The sequence below is a fragment of the Dioscorea cayenensis genome, chromosome 7, assembly GCF_009730915.1.
Source record: "Dioscorea cayenensis subsp. rotundata cultivar TDr96_F1 chromosome 7, TDr96_F1_v2_PseudoChromosome.rev07_lg8_w22 25.fasta, whole genome shotgun sequence".
Lineage (NCBI taxonomy): Eukaryota > Viridiplantae > Streptophyta > Magnoliopsida > Dioscoreales > Dioscoreaceae > Dioscorea > Dioscorea cayenensis.
The window spans coordinates 31317440-31333120 of record NC_052477.1 but is presented as its reverse complement, the minus strand read 5'-3'; the positions used below and the strand labels follow the sequence as shown (position 1 = coordinate 31333120).

Genomic DNA, 15681 nt, shown 5'->3' with positions numbered 1-15681 from the left:
TTATTTTCATTATTTAAAGAAAAAAGAAATTAGCGACCAAATAAATGGTCGTCGTTCCCATTTCCCACCAGACGAGACGGTTCTCTCTCTCTCTCTTCCGTTCTCTTCTCTTCTCTTCTCTTCTCCAGACTCCATCTGTTCTGTTGTTACGGTCATACAAAAGCATCACGAAAATCGGAGAGGACAAAGCCAAGGCGCATTAGAATCAGAAGCAGACGAAAAGAAGAAGCAGGGCCCATTGGTTGAATTAAAGTTGTTCACTGCTGCATCTGTGCCCACCTACGCTCCACCATTCTTTCTCCCAGAATCCAGATCCATCCATTCTTCTTCATCAAATATCAAATGGTAGCAAAATCACGTCCATTGCTTTTTCTATTTCGTGTTTTTTGTTGCCCTATTAATATTATACCCTACTACAACCGATTCCGCCTCCCTCGGCATCGCCTTTTCTCTCTTGCTTAACATAGCCTTTCTGTTTCCTTTTTGGGGTCAAAATTAAGTCTTTTCTTATCCGTATAATCAATGAATAAACCTCTCTATTTCATCTGCAGCGCAGCCGATTCCAGCTTGCAGGTTGGAGGGTGATCCCTTTATATGCTCCTCCTCCTCCTTCTCTTCCATCGGAGAGGATTTCCCTCTTCTCCAAGGTGGTGCCTGCGTTAAAGAAGAGGTATCCATGGCGCGAGCTACAGATGTGGAAAAGGAAAACCTTCAGTATGACGACGGGCTAGGGCTTGAGGTTGACGATGACACGGCTCATCAAATCAGCCATGGTAATCCAATTCCCACCAAACCTATTGCTCTCTGTTTTACTTCGATAGTTCAAGATGGTTTTTTGCAGAATCGAGCCCGCTTCATGTCCCGTTTGTTGTAGGAGTAGGTAATTGTAAGGTGCAAGCAAAAAAGATGAGTTTTTTTTTCTTCTTACACGCATCAAGTTATAGACTTGGACAATTTTGGATTGTTATTAGTTCTCTTAGCAAACAGACAGTTTTTTTTTTTTTGCCCTGTGATTGTTTGCATAAGACAAACCAGCCAAAATTTCAATAGTTGATCATTTTCGTCAATAGAGAATTTCAGAACCTTCTTAAGCACTGCAGTTTTTGGGCCGTGACTTGGTATATAGTCCAGGATATTATTTTGAGATGGTTCATTTAATATTCATAGCTGATACTGTTTCTTTGATTATGTATATTTCCTCTCTTTGTAGATCCTTGGTACCAAGTTGGTTTTGTACTCACAACTGGAGTGAATAGTGCTTATGTTTTGGGGTACTCTGGATCAATAATGGTACCTTTGGGTTGGGTAGCTGGTACAACTGGTTTAGTTCTTGCCGCTGCCATTTCCCTGTATGCTAATGCACTTCTGGCCCGGCTTCATGAAGTAGGAGGCAAAAGGCACATAAGATACAGAGACCTTGCTGGCCATATATATGGTGAGTTAGTTCTTTGGAATTTCTGTAAATTCATGGAATATTTTAGCTTGCCAGTGGTCCGCTTGAGGGATTTGCAACTTGCATCTCTCACAACCATCTAGAGCGTCTCTTGTGATTGGCATGCAGCTGCTAATTAAAAAGCAAGTTTCAATTACTATAAGCTCTGTTTATTTCAGTTATTGTGGTATTTTGTTGACACATAATTTGTCTTTGCAGGTAGAAAAATGTATGCTCTTACATGGGCTTTGCAGTATGTTAATCTTTTCATGATCAATACTGGTTACATCATTTTAGCTGGACAAGCATTGAAGGTAACTTACTGCATGCCTAGTTTTTAATACCTTTTCTTTTACAAAGTATTGTTATTGAGCCATTTATTGTACAAAATTCGGTTCTCTCTTTGTGTAAGAAATTTGGTTTGAAAAATGGGAGTGCTCATTTTATTCTTTCCAAGATTTACATAATCTTTTTCCCTCTGTGTAGGCCATCTATGTTCTCTACACGGATGATCATGTCTTGAAGCTTCCGTACTGTATAGCAATTGCTGGGATTGTCTGTGCAATGTTTGCCTTTGGGATACCTCATCTATCAGCTTTGAGGATTTGGCTGGGTGTTTCAACCATCCTCAGTCTCATATATATAATCATAGCTTTTGTGTTATCAATAAGAGATGGTAATAACTTAATCTCTCATGATAAATATCCGATAATTCTCTTGAGTATAAACTATGATATTACATTTATACAACCTGCCTGGTAGTACAGGAGTGAATTCCCCAGTTCGGGATTACAACATTCCGGGATCTAATAACAGCAAGATATTCAATACAATTGGTGCTGTTGCTAGTCTTGTTTTTGCTTACAATACAGGAATGCTGCCTGAGATACAGGTATATTACTGAATTTCTTGTTTAATGAATAAAAGATTTAAAAGCTCCACTTTCTGAATAATACTGTTGGTGGATCATTAACTGAGAGGAATCAGTTGTGCCTATGAGTTGGAAGTTCGGAAGTGGCACATATGATCTGTTCCGTGTTATTTAAAGTAATATTGTGTTCAATAGAGGGCAAAGAAAAGTCACTGTTCATGTCTGAAATATCATGTTCAACTTCTCTTGAGCTTCCCCAAATGTGAACATGTTAGGATTTTAGTTTTGATTAATTCCCTACAATTCATTTTCATTTTGGGATTAACAGCTTAATGTTAGAAGGCTATTATTTGAAGACGATTTCATTTGCCACACTTGGAAATTGAGGAACTTTACAACTATTAAAATCATATTCTTCTCCATAATTTTTGGTAACATTCTCGTTATAGGCAACTGTTAAACCCCCTGTTATCAAGAACATGGAAAAGGCACTTTGGTTTCAATTTACAATTGGTGGTTTGCCGTTGTATGCTGTGACCTTCATGGGATATTGGGCTTATGGCTCCGTGACATCAACCTATCTCCTCAATAGCGTGAAGGGCCCGGTGTGGGTGAAGACAATGGCCAATATTGCAGCATTTTTACAGACAGTTATTGCTTTACATGTATGTTTCTTTCCCTATAATTTCTCACCTATTTCCTTAATTTTTTTTCTTTCGTATTTTTATTGAGAAAGTAGAAATGAGGGGAACTGAAAGTCTTGTCATGTCCCTTGTCACAGCTTTTGCCTCCACTTTCTTTTTCCCTTTAGCTCACTACATTTAGTCAGTATCCTTCCAAATTTTATTTGCTTGCCATTATTTAGCCTACTTCCAAATTTTATTTACTCACCATTATTTAGCCTTTAATAAAGGATTTTGTATTATGGGTTATTTCTTCAAAATACGTATTCTTCCCAATTTTCCACATCTTTAGAATCTAGGAAAATGGTTTTCTATGAGATTTAAGATCATATAACAAGCAGGCAAGCCCATTATCTACATTCATGGTATGCAAGAGCCTAGAGTTTTATCTTGTAGATTGTCTGAAATATATTTTTCATGGGCACTTAATACGGATTTATATTGTAACCACCTGCCACTTTCAAGAAGATTTGTTTTCCGACATAATTAAATTCACATGAATAGCAGAAAAGGCACCAATTCCAGGGCGGCCATTTTAATCAGTGGTCACACTGGCAGACTGCTAACATTATCAGGTCCTAATATTTTAATGGCACATTAGAATTTGTAGATTTCTTTCTAAGATTCAGTTGAAAACTATGGTTTTGTAATTACCACTGGTATCTTTTTTATAAAGCTTCATTCAAAGGTCAGGCTAACTGGAAGTTCTGTCGATTCTATTGCCATTTTGCCAAGCACTTACATTTAATACAACTATTCTCCCACAGATTTTTGCTAGTCCAATGTATGAGTACCTGGATACACATTATGGACCGGGAAAAGGGAATGCATTTTCCTTCCAGAACCTTGGGTTCAGAGTGATGGTGAGAGGAGGCTACCTCACCATAAACACTCTGGTTGCCGCTCTGCTGCCATTCCTTGGAGATTTCATGAGCCTGACTGGGGCCTTGAGCACATTTCCCCTCACGTTTGTTCTTGCAAATCACATGTACCTGGTGGTGAAGAAGAATAAGTTGTCACCACTCCAGAAGGCCTGGCACTGGCTGAATGTTGTGGGCTTCAGTTGCTTAGCTGCTACTGCTGCTGCTGCAGCCTTGAGACTTATCGTAGTTGATTCTAAGACATATCATTTATTTGCGGATCTTTAATTATTATTATTATTATTATTTAATTGTAAAATTTCTACAGATTTCCCAGCACGCAGTATTTAATAACAAGTGCAAGGTTCTTGTGTTCGTGTAGCTTGCAAGCGGTCTCTGTGAACTTGTTGTATGTCTTGCAATTTGTGTCCCTGCTCAAGTATGTTATCTATAATGCTTTTATAATGAAAGATGTGCAGACTTACGTTTTTAAAATTACTCCTTTATCTATGTGGTTTATCCACTTTTTTTTTTAAAAAAAAAAAGATTACTCCTTTCTGAGGACTGAGGATGAGCTTGATTGCTTGTCCAGGTTGTATATTTCTTAATTAATGTTTTTTTTTGAGGTAAATTTCTTAATTAATGTTGAGCTACCCAAGTTTTATTTATTTATTTTATTTTTTGGAAGTGCGACGAAATTTGATTGATATTCTCTCCCTCACGATTCTAAGAGATGATCTCCTCTGTGTTTTTAGTTTTTACCTGGATGATCTCCAATTAGTTTGAAGCGTAGAGTATTACTGTGTTGGCGCCTCCGTAAACCGCCATTCAAAATAAGTAAAGCCAACAAAGTTCCTACCATTTAATTTAATGCCATAAACATCATGCTAATAACGATTCTGGTCCGCTCCGCTGCTTCACAAAGTTCAACCCGGTCCTCCAGAAACTTTTAGAACAACGGTTTGAAGTTTGCACAGGACAGGGTACCTGGAAACCACATGAATGTGAAGGGGTATTAAAGAAGTTACTAGAACTCGGCCGGCAGCATAATTACGATTCCAGAAAAATTATAATAATAAAAAAAATAAATAAAGAAAATAAAACAAAAGAGAGTCTCCCATTAATACCCTTAATTTTTTGAATGAATATTTTTCATGTATAACCTTCTAAAAATATAAATCACAAAAAAATTTCCAAAGTGAGATTGTTTCATTTGATTGTTGGAAGGTACCATCTGCAAGCCTATATGCTATGGCCAGGGAAAATATAATGTTAACTTTCATAGTTAACATTATTTTCGCAGAGCATGCATGAGTAACTAATTAATTAAGCTGGTGATGGTGGTGGAGATGAAGATGAGGATGAAGGTGCAGGTGAATTAGCATCACAAAAGCCACGAAGTGCATCACCTTCCTCTGGTGTAAACCCTAAAGCAGCAAGCATGGCTTCAGCTGCCCAACAGTTGTGTTCAATGACTCTGATAGCTTTGCAGCAACAGGGTCCAAGATAAGTCTCACCATTGAAAAAGAAGAGGATCACCTCACCAGTGCAAGACTTCAATGCCAGTAAAGACTCCCAACATTTTGCCATTCCTTCTGACTCTACTCTTTCTGCAAGGCTTACATCATGGACAAGCCTAGCTTCACTCAATTATGAGAATCTCATCATCATCACTGCCAGGACGCAGAGGAAAAGCTTCTCCATTTCAGCCATGGACTTGTGAGACAATATAGATTTGCATTTGTTGCTAGCTGTTATTATCTATATCTATATATAATAAAGACAATAGTGCATTCGTTCATGCATGCATGCATGCATTACTGAGGGAAGGTGAAGAGGTTAATAATGTTACAACTGAGGATCTCTTCAGTTTCAAAGAAACTGAAGAGATGTGGTCGATCAAAAGAAGAAGAAAAAAAAAAAAAAAGTGTGCGTATATATGAGTCTAGATATACATATATATGGCCTTCATCACAATTAAATCAATGACTAAACTAAAAATTCTTTCACGCCAACCCTCAGTTTTTCAAAATAACTCATTGGACTGGCGTATTTCGTCTGTGAGTATATATATATATGTATGTATATACAACCACTTTCATCAAACCAACTTGGAGCACGTGTGTCACAAAATGGCTTTCAAGTTGTTGTCTTTTGATTTGCATAAGCAGCCAGGAAGAGGGTTTGCATAGAAATACTCTTCCAGCTTCGGCAAAGCTCCCGCTTTTCTCGCGCAGGGACCTCCAAGATGATCAGCATGAAACTCCTTCACCCTCTGTTTGAATTCCATCCAAGTCATTTCACCAGCATCCATCTGGTCAATAAGATGCACAAACTCTTGTCTGGAGACAGAAATCCAGGTTTTTTCCAAACAAATTGATCAAACATAATGGATTGATTATAATTAACAGACGGATAAAGTGAGTATTCAAAGAAAAAAAAAAAGACCAACCTGTCAGGACTGATGGTCTTGAGAAATCCTTCAAACATCCTGTGTCCCTTCACTGCTTTGGCCATGTTGCCATCGTATGTATACACGAAAACATCACTCTTGAGGGCCATAATGTAGTCCAGTGCGGCCAGGCGATTATGGTACATCTCCAGACTCTCAATTTCTTCAGGTGTTGCCAAGCTATTGTGTGTATGAATGTTGGGGTATTCAGCCTTGAGAGCATTCAGGCCATTCTTCCCATAGATTTCCCCTGCTACGATGTAGATATTAGTTGTGGAAGGATAGTCCATCGCTTTGAGAAAAACAGCAGCTTCTCTTGGAGTCATTGGGCAGCCTCCCTTCAATCTCTTCTCCATGCTGTTGATCTCTTTCTCCTTCCAACGCTTGACACTGTACCTCATGTCCCTGAGCTCTTCTGCTTCATGTTCTGTCAGCTCGTTGGTGCAACCAGTGAATGCAAGCATGTCCTTCTCATATCTGCCAAAACATCAAAATTCAATTCTCTTTTCATTAATTAACTTCTTTCTATTAGCTGATATTGCTCTGTTTACCAGAACCAGAGAATAAATATGTGTGTGTATATTATATATACACCTCAAATGAAGTGCAATGTAATGATTGGTCTGATTTCTCAACCGATCAACTAGAGTTTTCCCAAGCTCTTCAATTTGTGGTGTGAAGCGAAGTGCTTTGTAGTTTGCACGGCATCTTAGTTTCTGCCTTGATGGATTGCCTACATTGTTTGCTAGACGACAATCAGTGTCAGTGAACTGGATGACTTGGTGCTTCTTCAGTAATTTGTTCAAATCTTTGTAATATGAACCCTGTCACGGATACGTCCCTTGCATGAGGAATGAGGGAGCTATAACGGGAATATATATATATATATATATATATATGTCTAGACATACATATTCTGTTGTAAGGAGTAGAGACCTTGGACCAGGAGATAGGAGGCATCACATGAGGCTTCTTGTTTGCATAATTGGGTGGGAGAGAATTCACTATGTTGACATCATCTTTGAGTTCATCAATGAAGTGCTCCCAATCAAATATATCTTTGAACTCACTGAATGATTCAATTAAAAAACACGTTAGATTAGTTTGTCAAATAATTAATGAAGGCACTTCTTTCAGGAAGCCAAAACCTCTCTGTTGAATATTTGATACCACCTTGAGTCTTTCCAAAATGAATCATGATCCAAAAAAGGAAGAACTAGTGTTGCATTCATGAGTTGAGCTGCCACAACCATGTCACTTATCTGCAGAGTTGATTCAATAAATGGATTATATATGAAGCGCCTCATTGTTATAGATTGAAAGTGATTAATGTTTACCCCCAGTCTCATCTGATTCAATCCTCCATTGGCATGAACTATGAGATACCCATCTGTTGCCCTGCTTTTCACTGGAATTAGAGTTGACAGTGGTCAGTAAATTTGGACTGCTAATTTTCAGAGGTGTATTATTTATAATGAGATCAAAGTCAATTGTAGCATACATGCATTGTTTTGTCTGCGTTGGATGCACTGGAAATAGCCCTTGGTGTTGGGTTTCATCCAAATCTCAGGAACCTGATAAAATATAGATACATGCGAGGAATTTAACGTTAACACTAATGCATTATCTTTTATCCAAAATTTTAAAAAAAACTTGTGCTTTATCCACAATAGAGAGTGGTTTTGGAAGACTCTTCTCTGCCGTCTTTCTTGCTTGTATTTTGTCATATCTGTTAAGGATTTTTTTTTTCGAACTTTTCTTTTGAAAAAAATCAAAGAAGATAATCATAATGGAATAAATATATAAAGTAAAACACCATTAAATAAATATGTATATCTACTTTAGAAATTCGGAAATAGGAAAAACTCATATAATTTAATAATAAATAACAAACAACAAAAAAAGGTTAAAAAAAATTAATTAAATCTCAGAATGAACTAACCATGATTTTCGAAGTGAGTGGATTAAGGACATCTTGCTTATTCTTTGTTGAATGAAGCTCTAAAAAGTAAGGAAGATCACTTGAAATCAAGAACACTATCACAATCACCATGAGAAGTAAGATGGTCCCTCTTTGTAACTTCCAAGCATTACTCCACTTTGATGGTTGCTTGTGTTTTCTGAGTGAAACATGATAGAACTTCATCTTCTAACAACGTTTGCACTCTACGAGATCAATTGAATTTGATATGTAGAACTGTTTTGGAATCTTGGACTAACACCCGGCCAATTGTTGTAGATGATGATCCACCACAAATTAAGAAGACTGGATATAAGATCAATGTTTTCTCTTTGATTAATGATTTAAAAAGCCTTTCATGACTTCTCTTCTGGCTTATTTTATGTGTTTTAAACCTTAATGAGAGCATGCATGGCCGGGCGCCAAAAAAACGTAGATTTTCATGAGAGTTTGAGTAGAGAATTCGATAATTGCTAAACTTGGGTAACTATCCAAATTTAATTAGGGCTGCAATTGAGTCTATATATTATAGTTTTCCATAAAAAGATACATATAAAATTGCAGTGACCAAACTTATGAATTATGTATGCATGATTATTTGATTGGTGTTGCGTGCCCTGTTTTAATGGTAACAAGGGAGAACATCCAAACTTTTCTTGGTCTAATTTTAGATTACTTCCATTATTTTTCTTTTTTTAGTGTTTTGTTTAAATTAATTCTTGTAATTATCTTTTGTTAAATAATAATTCAAGTGCTCTGCTCCGGAAAGTAACCATGTTTAGAACTCAGAAGAGAATAATGTATAGAGTAAAAGATTAAAAAAATAACAAAAAAAGGCATACACATTAAAATATGTATTGGTGGTGCCTTACTTTTTATTATTATTATTATTATTATTATTATTATTATTATTTATAAAATGAATAAGTCATATATTCGAGGTATACACATTACCCATAAAATGAATAAGTCATGAGTCATATGTCATTATTCATCTGGTTTGTCACATTTGGTAAAAATATAAATTAAAAATAAAATATATTTTATATATAAAAAATGTTTTCAACAAAGGCTTTCATTTTTATTTTTTTTTATTTTTATTATTTTGGGTTGCAATACAAACTGGTGCTCCCAACTGAAAGTCCCTCAACCAAAAGTCCCCGGGTACCGCGTCAGCGGTTCCATGCTCTTCTTTCCTTTTGCCCGTGAGCAGCAAAAATTCAGCAAATATATTAGGGCACCCGCTGACCATGTTAATTATTTAGCCTATTATATGTTCTCGAATCTTCATCATCCCTTTTCGCACGATTCCTATAAAATACAGAGCGCTTTGAAGGTATCCTTTTCCCCTTTGTTTTTGCCTTTTTTAGGTTTGTGAATGTTTGGTGATGGATCTCCGCCTCGTGCTATGCTATAACACCAGTGTATATTATTACTCCACGCAGCGCAGCGCAGCGCACAAGAACAACTTCGTTCCCTTCCCTTCCCTTGCAGTTGGCGAACCTGTTCATTGATCATTAAGATCATCCTCCCAGCCAAGCCCAGGTATCACTGCTTTATTTATTCACTTCTTTTCATCTCACTTAATTCCTTGCATATTTGGATCCATTGATTGCTTTAAATATATATATATATATATATATATATAGCATTGGTAGTTCTAGGGTTCTAAGAGCAACCAGTCATCGTGACATGAGATGGCATCCCCTACTTTCAGCAAAAATGCAACAGCCCTAGTGGCAGCAATCTTGTGCTTTTCCAAACATCTCATTACAAGATCACCTGTAATTCTAAGTATCATCCATCATGCCGTACTTTGTTTTGGAAACTTGGCATGGATTGAGTGATTCTATACCCTTCTTTAGAGGGTTTTGTGTGCTTGGTGTTTATGATTGATAAATCCATTTATTTCATGAAAAATTTTGAGCCTTGATTTTTTTTTTTTTTAAATCTACTTTGTATGATTGTTTGCTATTGACATATTGTGTACTAATCATGTGATATAATGTGGTTGTTCCTGTTTCACTAGAATCACTACTTGTTTTTCCATGTACCCTACTTACTCCTGTTCTCATTGTAGCTGTTATATGTGGTGTGTTTCTCTACCACCTTTCAGGTACAAAGGATTTTCACACACATTAATCACCATTAGGAATATCCTTTACAAGATAGATGGAGGTGCCTTTTCTCCTACACACCCACCAGCGATGGTCGATGACTTCAATCTGGTTTTGCCTTTTGCTGGTATTGTTTGTACAATATTGGCAACCAACAACCTCAAGCGCCACTTTTTTGGTTGGACTTGGGAGCTATGACATTACAGGACCTGCCGCTGATGTCAATATGATGGGATATGCTAATATGGAGCAAATTGCTTCTGGAATTCACTTTCGGCTACAAGCTCGAACATTTATTGTTGTTGAGCCCGGGGGGAAGCGTGTAGCATTTGTCAATCTTGACGCATGCATGGCTTCACAACTTGTTACTATTAAGCTGCTTGAAAGATTGAAATCAAGGTAGCCAGTGTATGCTTTTGCTGCAAATTGTTGTTTCTAGCCTCATGCAAGCCATGAATGCTATTTGTTTTCTTTTAGTTTCTTTAAATTATTATTTGTGCTATAACTGCGTGTAACATCTCTGAATAAGATGTTTTGAGCATTGTTAGGTGGTGATACATTTCGCATTATTTAAATTTCGAAAGCATGTTTAATATCTGTTTTTGCTAGTGTTCATATTTTTGCTCATAGCTTTAGTTCATTTATTGTTCTGCTAGTTACTATGTCTTCGTTAGTTAGATAAAACACTTGATCCAAAGTTTTTGTCTTCTTTCTGTGACTTGTTCATATTGGAACTACGTTATGTTGGGGGCCAGTAGATATCGGATATTTAAAATTGCCTATATTTTAAAAATCACACACACTTAATTATTAAGTTTAGCAGTGCCGAGCTCTGCTGTAGGACATATGCTTCTTGTTTTGCTTCTGAAAGATATTGTGGGATGTTTGATGGCAGATATTAATGGTTTTATATCTCCTGATTATGTTAAGTAAAAAGGCTCATGTAATAAGGAGTGAGTCTTTGTGAGTTAACCAAATTTCTAACTTCATGTTACTTCTCCCTTTCATCAGGTATGGTGATTTGTACACTGAGCAGAATGTAGCTATTAGTGGTATACACACTCATGCTGGACCTGGGGGTTACCTTCAGTATGTTGTCTATATTGTAACATCTCTTGGATTTGTTCGCCAGTCATTTGATGTCATTGTGAATGGCATTGAACAAAGCATCATTCAAGCTCATGAAAACCTACGCCCTGGAACTGTATCTGTGAATAAAGGTACGAGAAGAGTGCAGTTTCATTTCCCCTGACTGTGCTTCCTTTGCCTTATGCATGACTGCAACAATATGTTCCTGAATGGTTGTGGTACAATTTCTGAAATCTGTCTATTATGAATTCAAACTATGAGTAAGATGCATCATCACCACTGGTATGATTTAGGGGGCTCATATCTGCGATCTCTTTGTCCCTTGGATATGTGTCATAGCAGAATTTGTATAACATTTCCATATTGCTGTTATGCATAGTCTTGTTTATGGGAATATTATGAATTTTTGAGTTTTTTGTTGAGATCAGGCTACACATATAGAAATCTATGTTAATCATTGATCATATTTTGGATTATTGACCTTACTTTCCTCTTTTTATTTTATTTTAATTTTTTGTTGGTGCTAGTTTTTGCTCTTCAATTAAGTTGCATCGTAGAAATCCAAATTTTGACTTGCTATTTCACTCCTTGATCTTCTTCTTCTTCTGGTTCTGAAATTATCATTGGTCTTCAGGAGAACTACTTGATGCTGGTATCAATCGCAGTCCCAGTGCGTACCTCAATAATCCTTCCCCAGAGCGTAGCCGATACAAGTATAATGTCGATAAAGAAATGACATTATTGAAGTTTGTAGATGATGAATGGGGACCAGTCGGTGCTTTTAATTGGTTTGCAACTCATGGGACATCAATGAGTCGGACAAACTCTCTGATTAGTGGGGACAACAAAGGAGCTGCCGCCCGGTTCATGGAGGACTGGTTTAAACAAAAGAGCCTTGATGAAATCGACATTGTATACCCTGAGGGATTAGACACTTTGAAGATAAATGAAGGATCTCCTCGGAGAGTATCTACCATAATACCTCGTCTACCTAGTGGTGGTATGTTTTATTTTTATTCTATTTTATTTATTTATTTATTTATTTTCGTGTTCTAGTCATTAAACTGACTATTAGATTGTGTATACATCCTGAAAGATGATGAATCCTAGTTATTTGATTAGCTCCTTCCAGTCAATCTCATGGGGCCGATCTTCTGCAGTTGATGAGTTAAAGCAAATTGCATCCTCCTTCCAGGCATCTGGTGGTAAGCGAGTGACTAGGTCCTTTAGTGTCACTCGCCGGTTGCGGAGTTCTTTCAGACGGGGTAATAGACCAAAATTTGTCTCTGCATTTTGTCAATCAAACTGTGGAGATGTTAGTCCAAATGTTCTTGGAGCATTCTGCACAGACACTGGCCTTCCTTGTGATTTCAACCGCAGTACCTGTAACGGGAAGAATGAACTCTGCTATGGCCGTGGCCCTGGGTTAGCACTAACTTTTCCAATTTATCCTATGAATTAACATACTAAAAGAAAATGCCTGTACAATTGTATTTCTTCATCATATTATATCTTGCAGTTACCCAGATGAGTTTGAAAGCACACACATCATTGGAGAAAGGCAATTTAGAAAAGCTGTTGACCTTTTTACTACAGCATCTGAACAAATAAAGGGAAAAGTTGATTATCGTCATACTTATTTGGATCTCTCTCATCTTGAGGTCACTCTTCCTTCAAGTGATGGAAATAAAAGAGTGGTGAAGACATGCCCTGCAGCTATGGGCTTTGCATTTGCTGCCGGAACTACTGATGGCCCTGGTGCTTTTGATTTCCAACAAGGGGATGACAAGGTAAATTGTACCAACCAGGCTAGTTAGTGTTCCTGTTAAAATCTTTCGTTCATATGATTTTCTTTTCCCACACTGTAACAGGGTAATGCATTTTGGAAATTGGTGAGGAACCTTTTGAAAATGCCTGGCAAGGAGCAAAAGGAGTGTCAGCATCCAAAGCCAATTTTGTTAGATACTGGTGAAATGAAGAAACCATATGATTGGGCGGTGAGCTAAATTTCAATTTATGGTCTTTTACTTCTGAAAATGCTTCTTTACCATCTTGTAACTCTATCCGGTATATTGTTTCCATGGCTGATATGACCCTAGTATGATTCTCTTGTGATATTTTGTCTGTGTTGGAAGTGCTGTATATTTGTAAATGGCACTATGGCAGTAAGGTTGCAATTATTATTTTGGAAGATTCAGTCAAGTAACTTGAGTTTTCTGCTTGTCCTTAAACCTGAGCTTTGGCATTAATTCTAGAGTGGAACTTCTCTTAAAGTTTGATAATTAAATCATTGTCTTGATGTTTTATGAATTACATCATTTGATTGTAACACGTTCATGTATCTACATTTATATTCATTTATTTGGAAATTCCTTTCGGGTCTCTCTTACAAGAAATCCTTCAGCTGTTTCTTATGATTGGTCCTTTGGTGCCACAGCCTTCAATTCTTCCAATTCAAATAATAAGGATCGGACAGCTTGTAATCCTCTGCGTACCTGGAGGTACATGTTTTCTGCACATAAATCTTCTTTGTAATATAGACTTGCATATAATCTCTCTCTCTCTCTCTCTCACACACACATGCCTATATGTGCACACACTCACAGACAACAGGTTAACGTCATGGTATCTTTGTGTTCTCTTAACTACTATTTTTCATGGAAGAAAAAAAAAAATCATGTTGTTTCTCTCAGAATTTACTACGATGGCTGGACGGCGTCTTCGGGATGCTGTGCGCACTGTACTCACCAGTGGCAGCAATGGGGAATTTGACAAAAATGTCCACATTGTTATAGCTGGTTTGACAAATTCATACTCGCAGTATGTTACCACTTATGAAGAGTACCTGATTCAAAGATATGAGGTTAGTGCTGGTGTAATTTCGCTGTTCTTGCCAGTTAGAAAGATGACACCAGTTGTTTTGCAAATATTAATGATTCTATAACAATCTGACTAGTTATGCTTCCTATCATCAATCATGATGACTTCTTCGCATCAACTAGCGTCTCAAAACACAAAAAATATAGCCTTATTGGAATTTGCTGTTATCCTAATCTTTTGGCTGACTTCCTTGCTTTTAGTCCGTTCTATTAATGCTTCTTAGACGGAACCCTGTCATTCAAGACATTTTTGGTATGTGTGTTTATTAATATTTCATTAACATAATCAGGGAGCTTCTACGTTGTTTGGGCCACACACACTTGATGCATACATTCAGGAGTTCAAAAAACTTGCAGCGGCGCTAGTTGGTGGGCAGAGTATCTCATCAAGTCTACAGCCTCCTGATCTTTTGGATAAACAAATCAGTCTCCTCCCTGGTGTTGTCTTGGACTTGACTCCAGTCGGTGTCAAATTTGGTGATGCCAAGATTGATGTCCCTCTGAATTCGACATTCAAACGAGGGGACATGGTAACTGCAACATTCTGGTCTGGCTGCCCAAGGAATGACCTCATGACAGAAGGGACATTCTCCTTGGTGGAGGTTCTACATGGTACTGATACCTGGGCTCCGGCGTATGATGATGATGATTTCAGCCTGCGTTTCAAGTGGTCGAGGCCTAAGAAATTGAGTCCTCAGAGCTATGCAACCATAGAATGGCGAATTCCTGAAACTGCTGCTTCAGGTGTCTATAGGTTGCGACATTTTGGTGCCTCGAAGAGCTTGCTTGGATCCATTAAGCACTTCACAGGAGCATCCCGGGCGTTTGTTGTGGTGTAACCATGGATTATAGAAGTTTTTAGTGTTAGTGTACCTTGGCATATAATCAAAGGAATTGCTTCTCATGTGAACCAGAGTGATTGTTTTCTTGTTCAGAAGCGTGGGATGTAGTTAATTAGGTTGCCCACTTTTATCTCCTCACGTGTTTATGATTTCAAAGGCTGAGCTTGTTGTGTTAAAAGGAAACATCTTACATGATATTTAAGAGCACGCAGCTTATTTCAGTAAATTTGTATGGTTTTGCACTACATATCAACAGGTATTAGCAAAATAAATAAATAAATAAACATCAACAATTAATGAGTTCTCATAGGACCATGACATAGTTTCTCCTTCTCGAGAGGGTCTGGGCTCGCAGTCGCAGGATCTTAAAAGTCCCAAACCAAATCCGGAGGCGTGGGTCTTTTGTTAGTGTTATATGTTATATAATATAGGGAAAAATCTGAAAAAAAGCAGTATGGTTTTCAGAGTTTTCAGAAAATAAAAAAATGAGGATTTT

General features: G+C 37.4%; 3 protein-coding genes across 4 annotated transcripts; 2 read left to right on the top strand and 1 right to left on the bottom strand.

Moving 5' to 3' along the window:
* The first annotated feature begins 103 nt into the window (after positions 1-103).
* LOC120265424 (probable proline transporter 2) lies at positions 104-4227 on the top strand. Of its 2 annotated transcripts, none has more exons than XM_039273325.1 (8): positions 104-345; positions 557-773; positions 1211-1435; positions 1652-1746; positions 1919-2108; positions 2200-2324; positions 2753-2968; positions 3754-4227. In XM_039273325.1, the coding sequence occupies exons 1-8, from the start codon at positions 343-345 to the stop codon at positions 4132-4134; spliced, it is 1452 nt and encodes a 483-aa protein (XP_039129259.1). In that variant the 5' UTR covers positions 104-342; the 3' UTR covers positions 4135-4227. The 2 variants fall into 2 exon arrangements, with proteins under 2 accessions (XP_039129259.1, XP_039129260.1); XM_039273326.1 differs by having other exon boundaries at positions 552-773.
* Positions 4228-5971: 1744 nt separating this feature from the next.
* Positions 5972-9769, bottom strand: LOC120265352 (O-fucosyltransferase 19-like). The gene is made up of 8 exons (XM_039273224.1): positions 9695-9769; positions 7800-7872; positions 7636-7706; positions 7472-7560; positions 7235-7367; positions 6893-7122; positions 6299-6775; positions 5972-6188 (listed from the first exon to the last, which is right to left on the bottom strand). The coding sequence occupies exons 1-8, from the start codon at positions 9767-9769 to the stop codon at positions 5972-5974; spliced, it is 1365 nt and encodes a 454-aa protein (XP_039129158.1).
* On the top strand, positions 9395-15411 carry LOC120264907 (neutral ceramidase-like). The gene is made up of 11 exons (XM_039272797.1): positions 9395-9594; positions 9704-9803; positions 10375-10774; positions 11387-11595; positions 12099-12464; positions 12625-12889; positions 12984-13254; positions 13336-13461; positions 13902-13965; positions 14158-14327; positions 14634-15411. Exons 3-11 carry the CDS (start codon positions 10431-10433, stop codon positions 15180-15182), a joined length of 2364 nt encoding a protein of 787 aa, XP_039128731.1. The 5' UTR covers positions 9395-9594; positions 9704-9803; positions 10375-10430; the 3' UTR covers positions 15183-15411.
* The last annotated feature ends 270 nt before the right edge of the window (positions 15412-15681 follow it).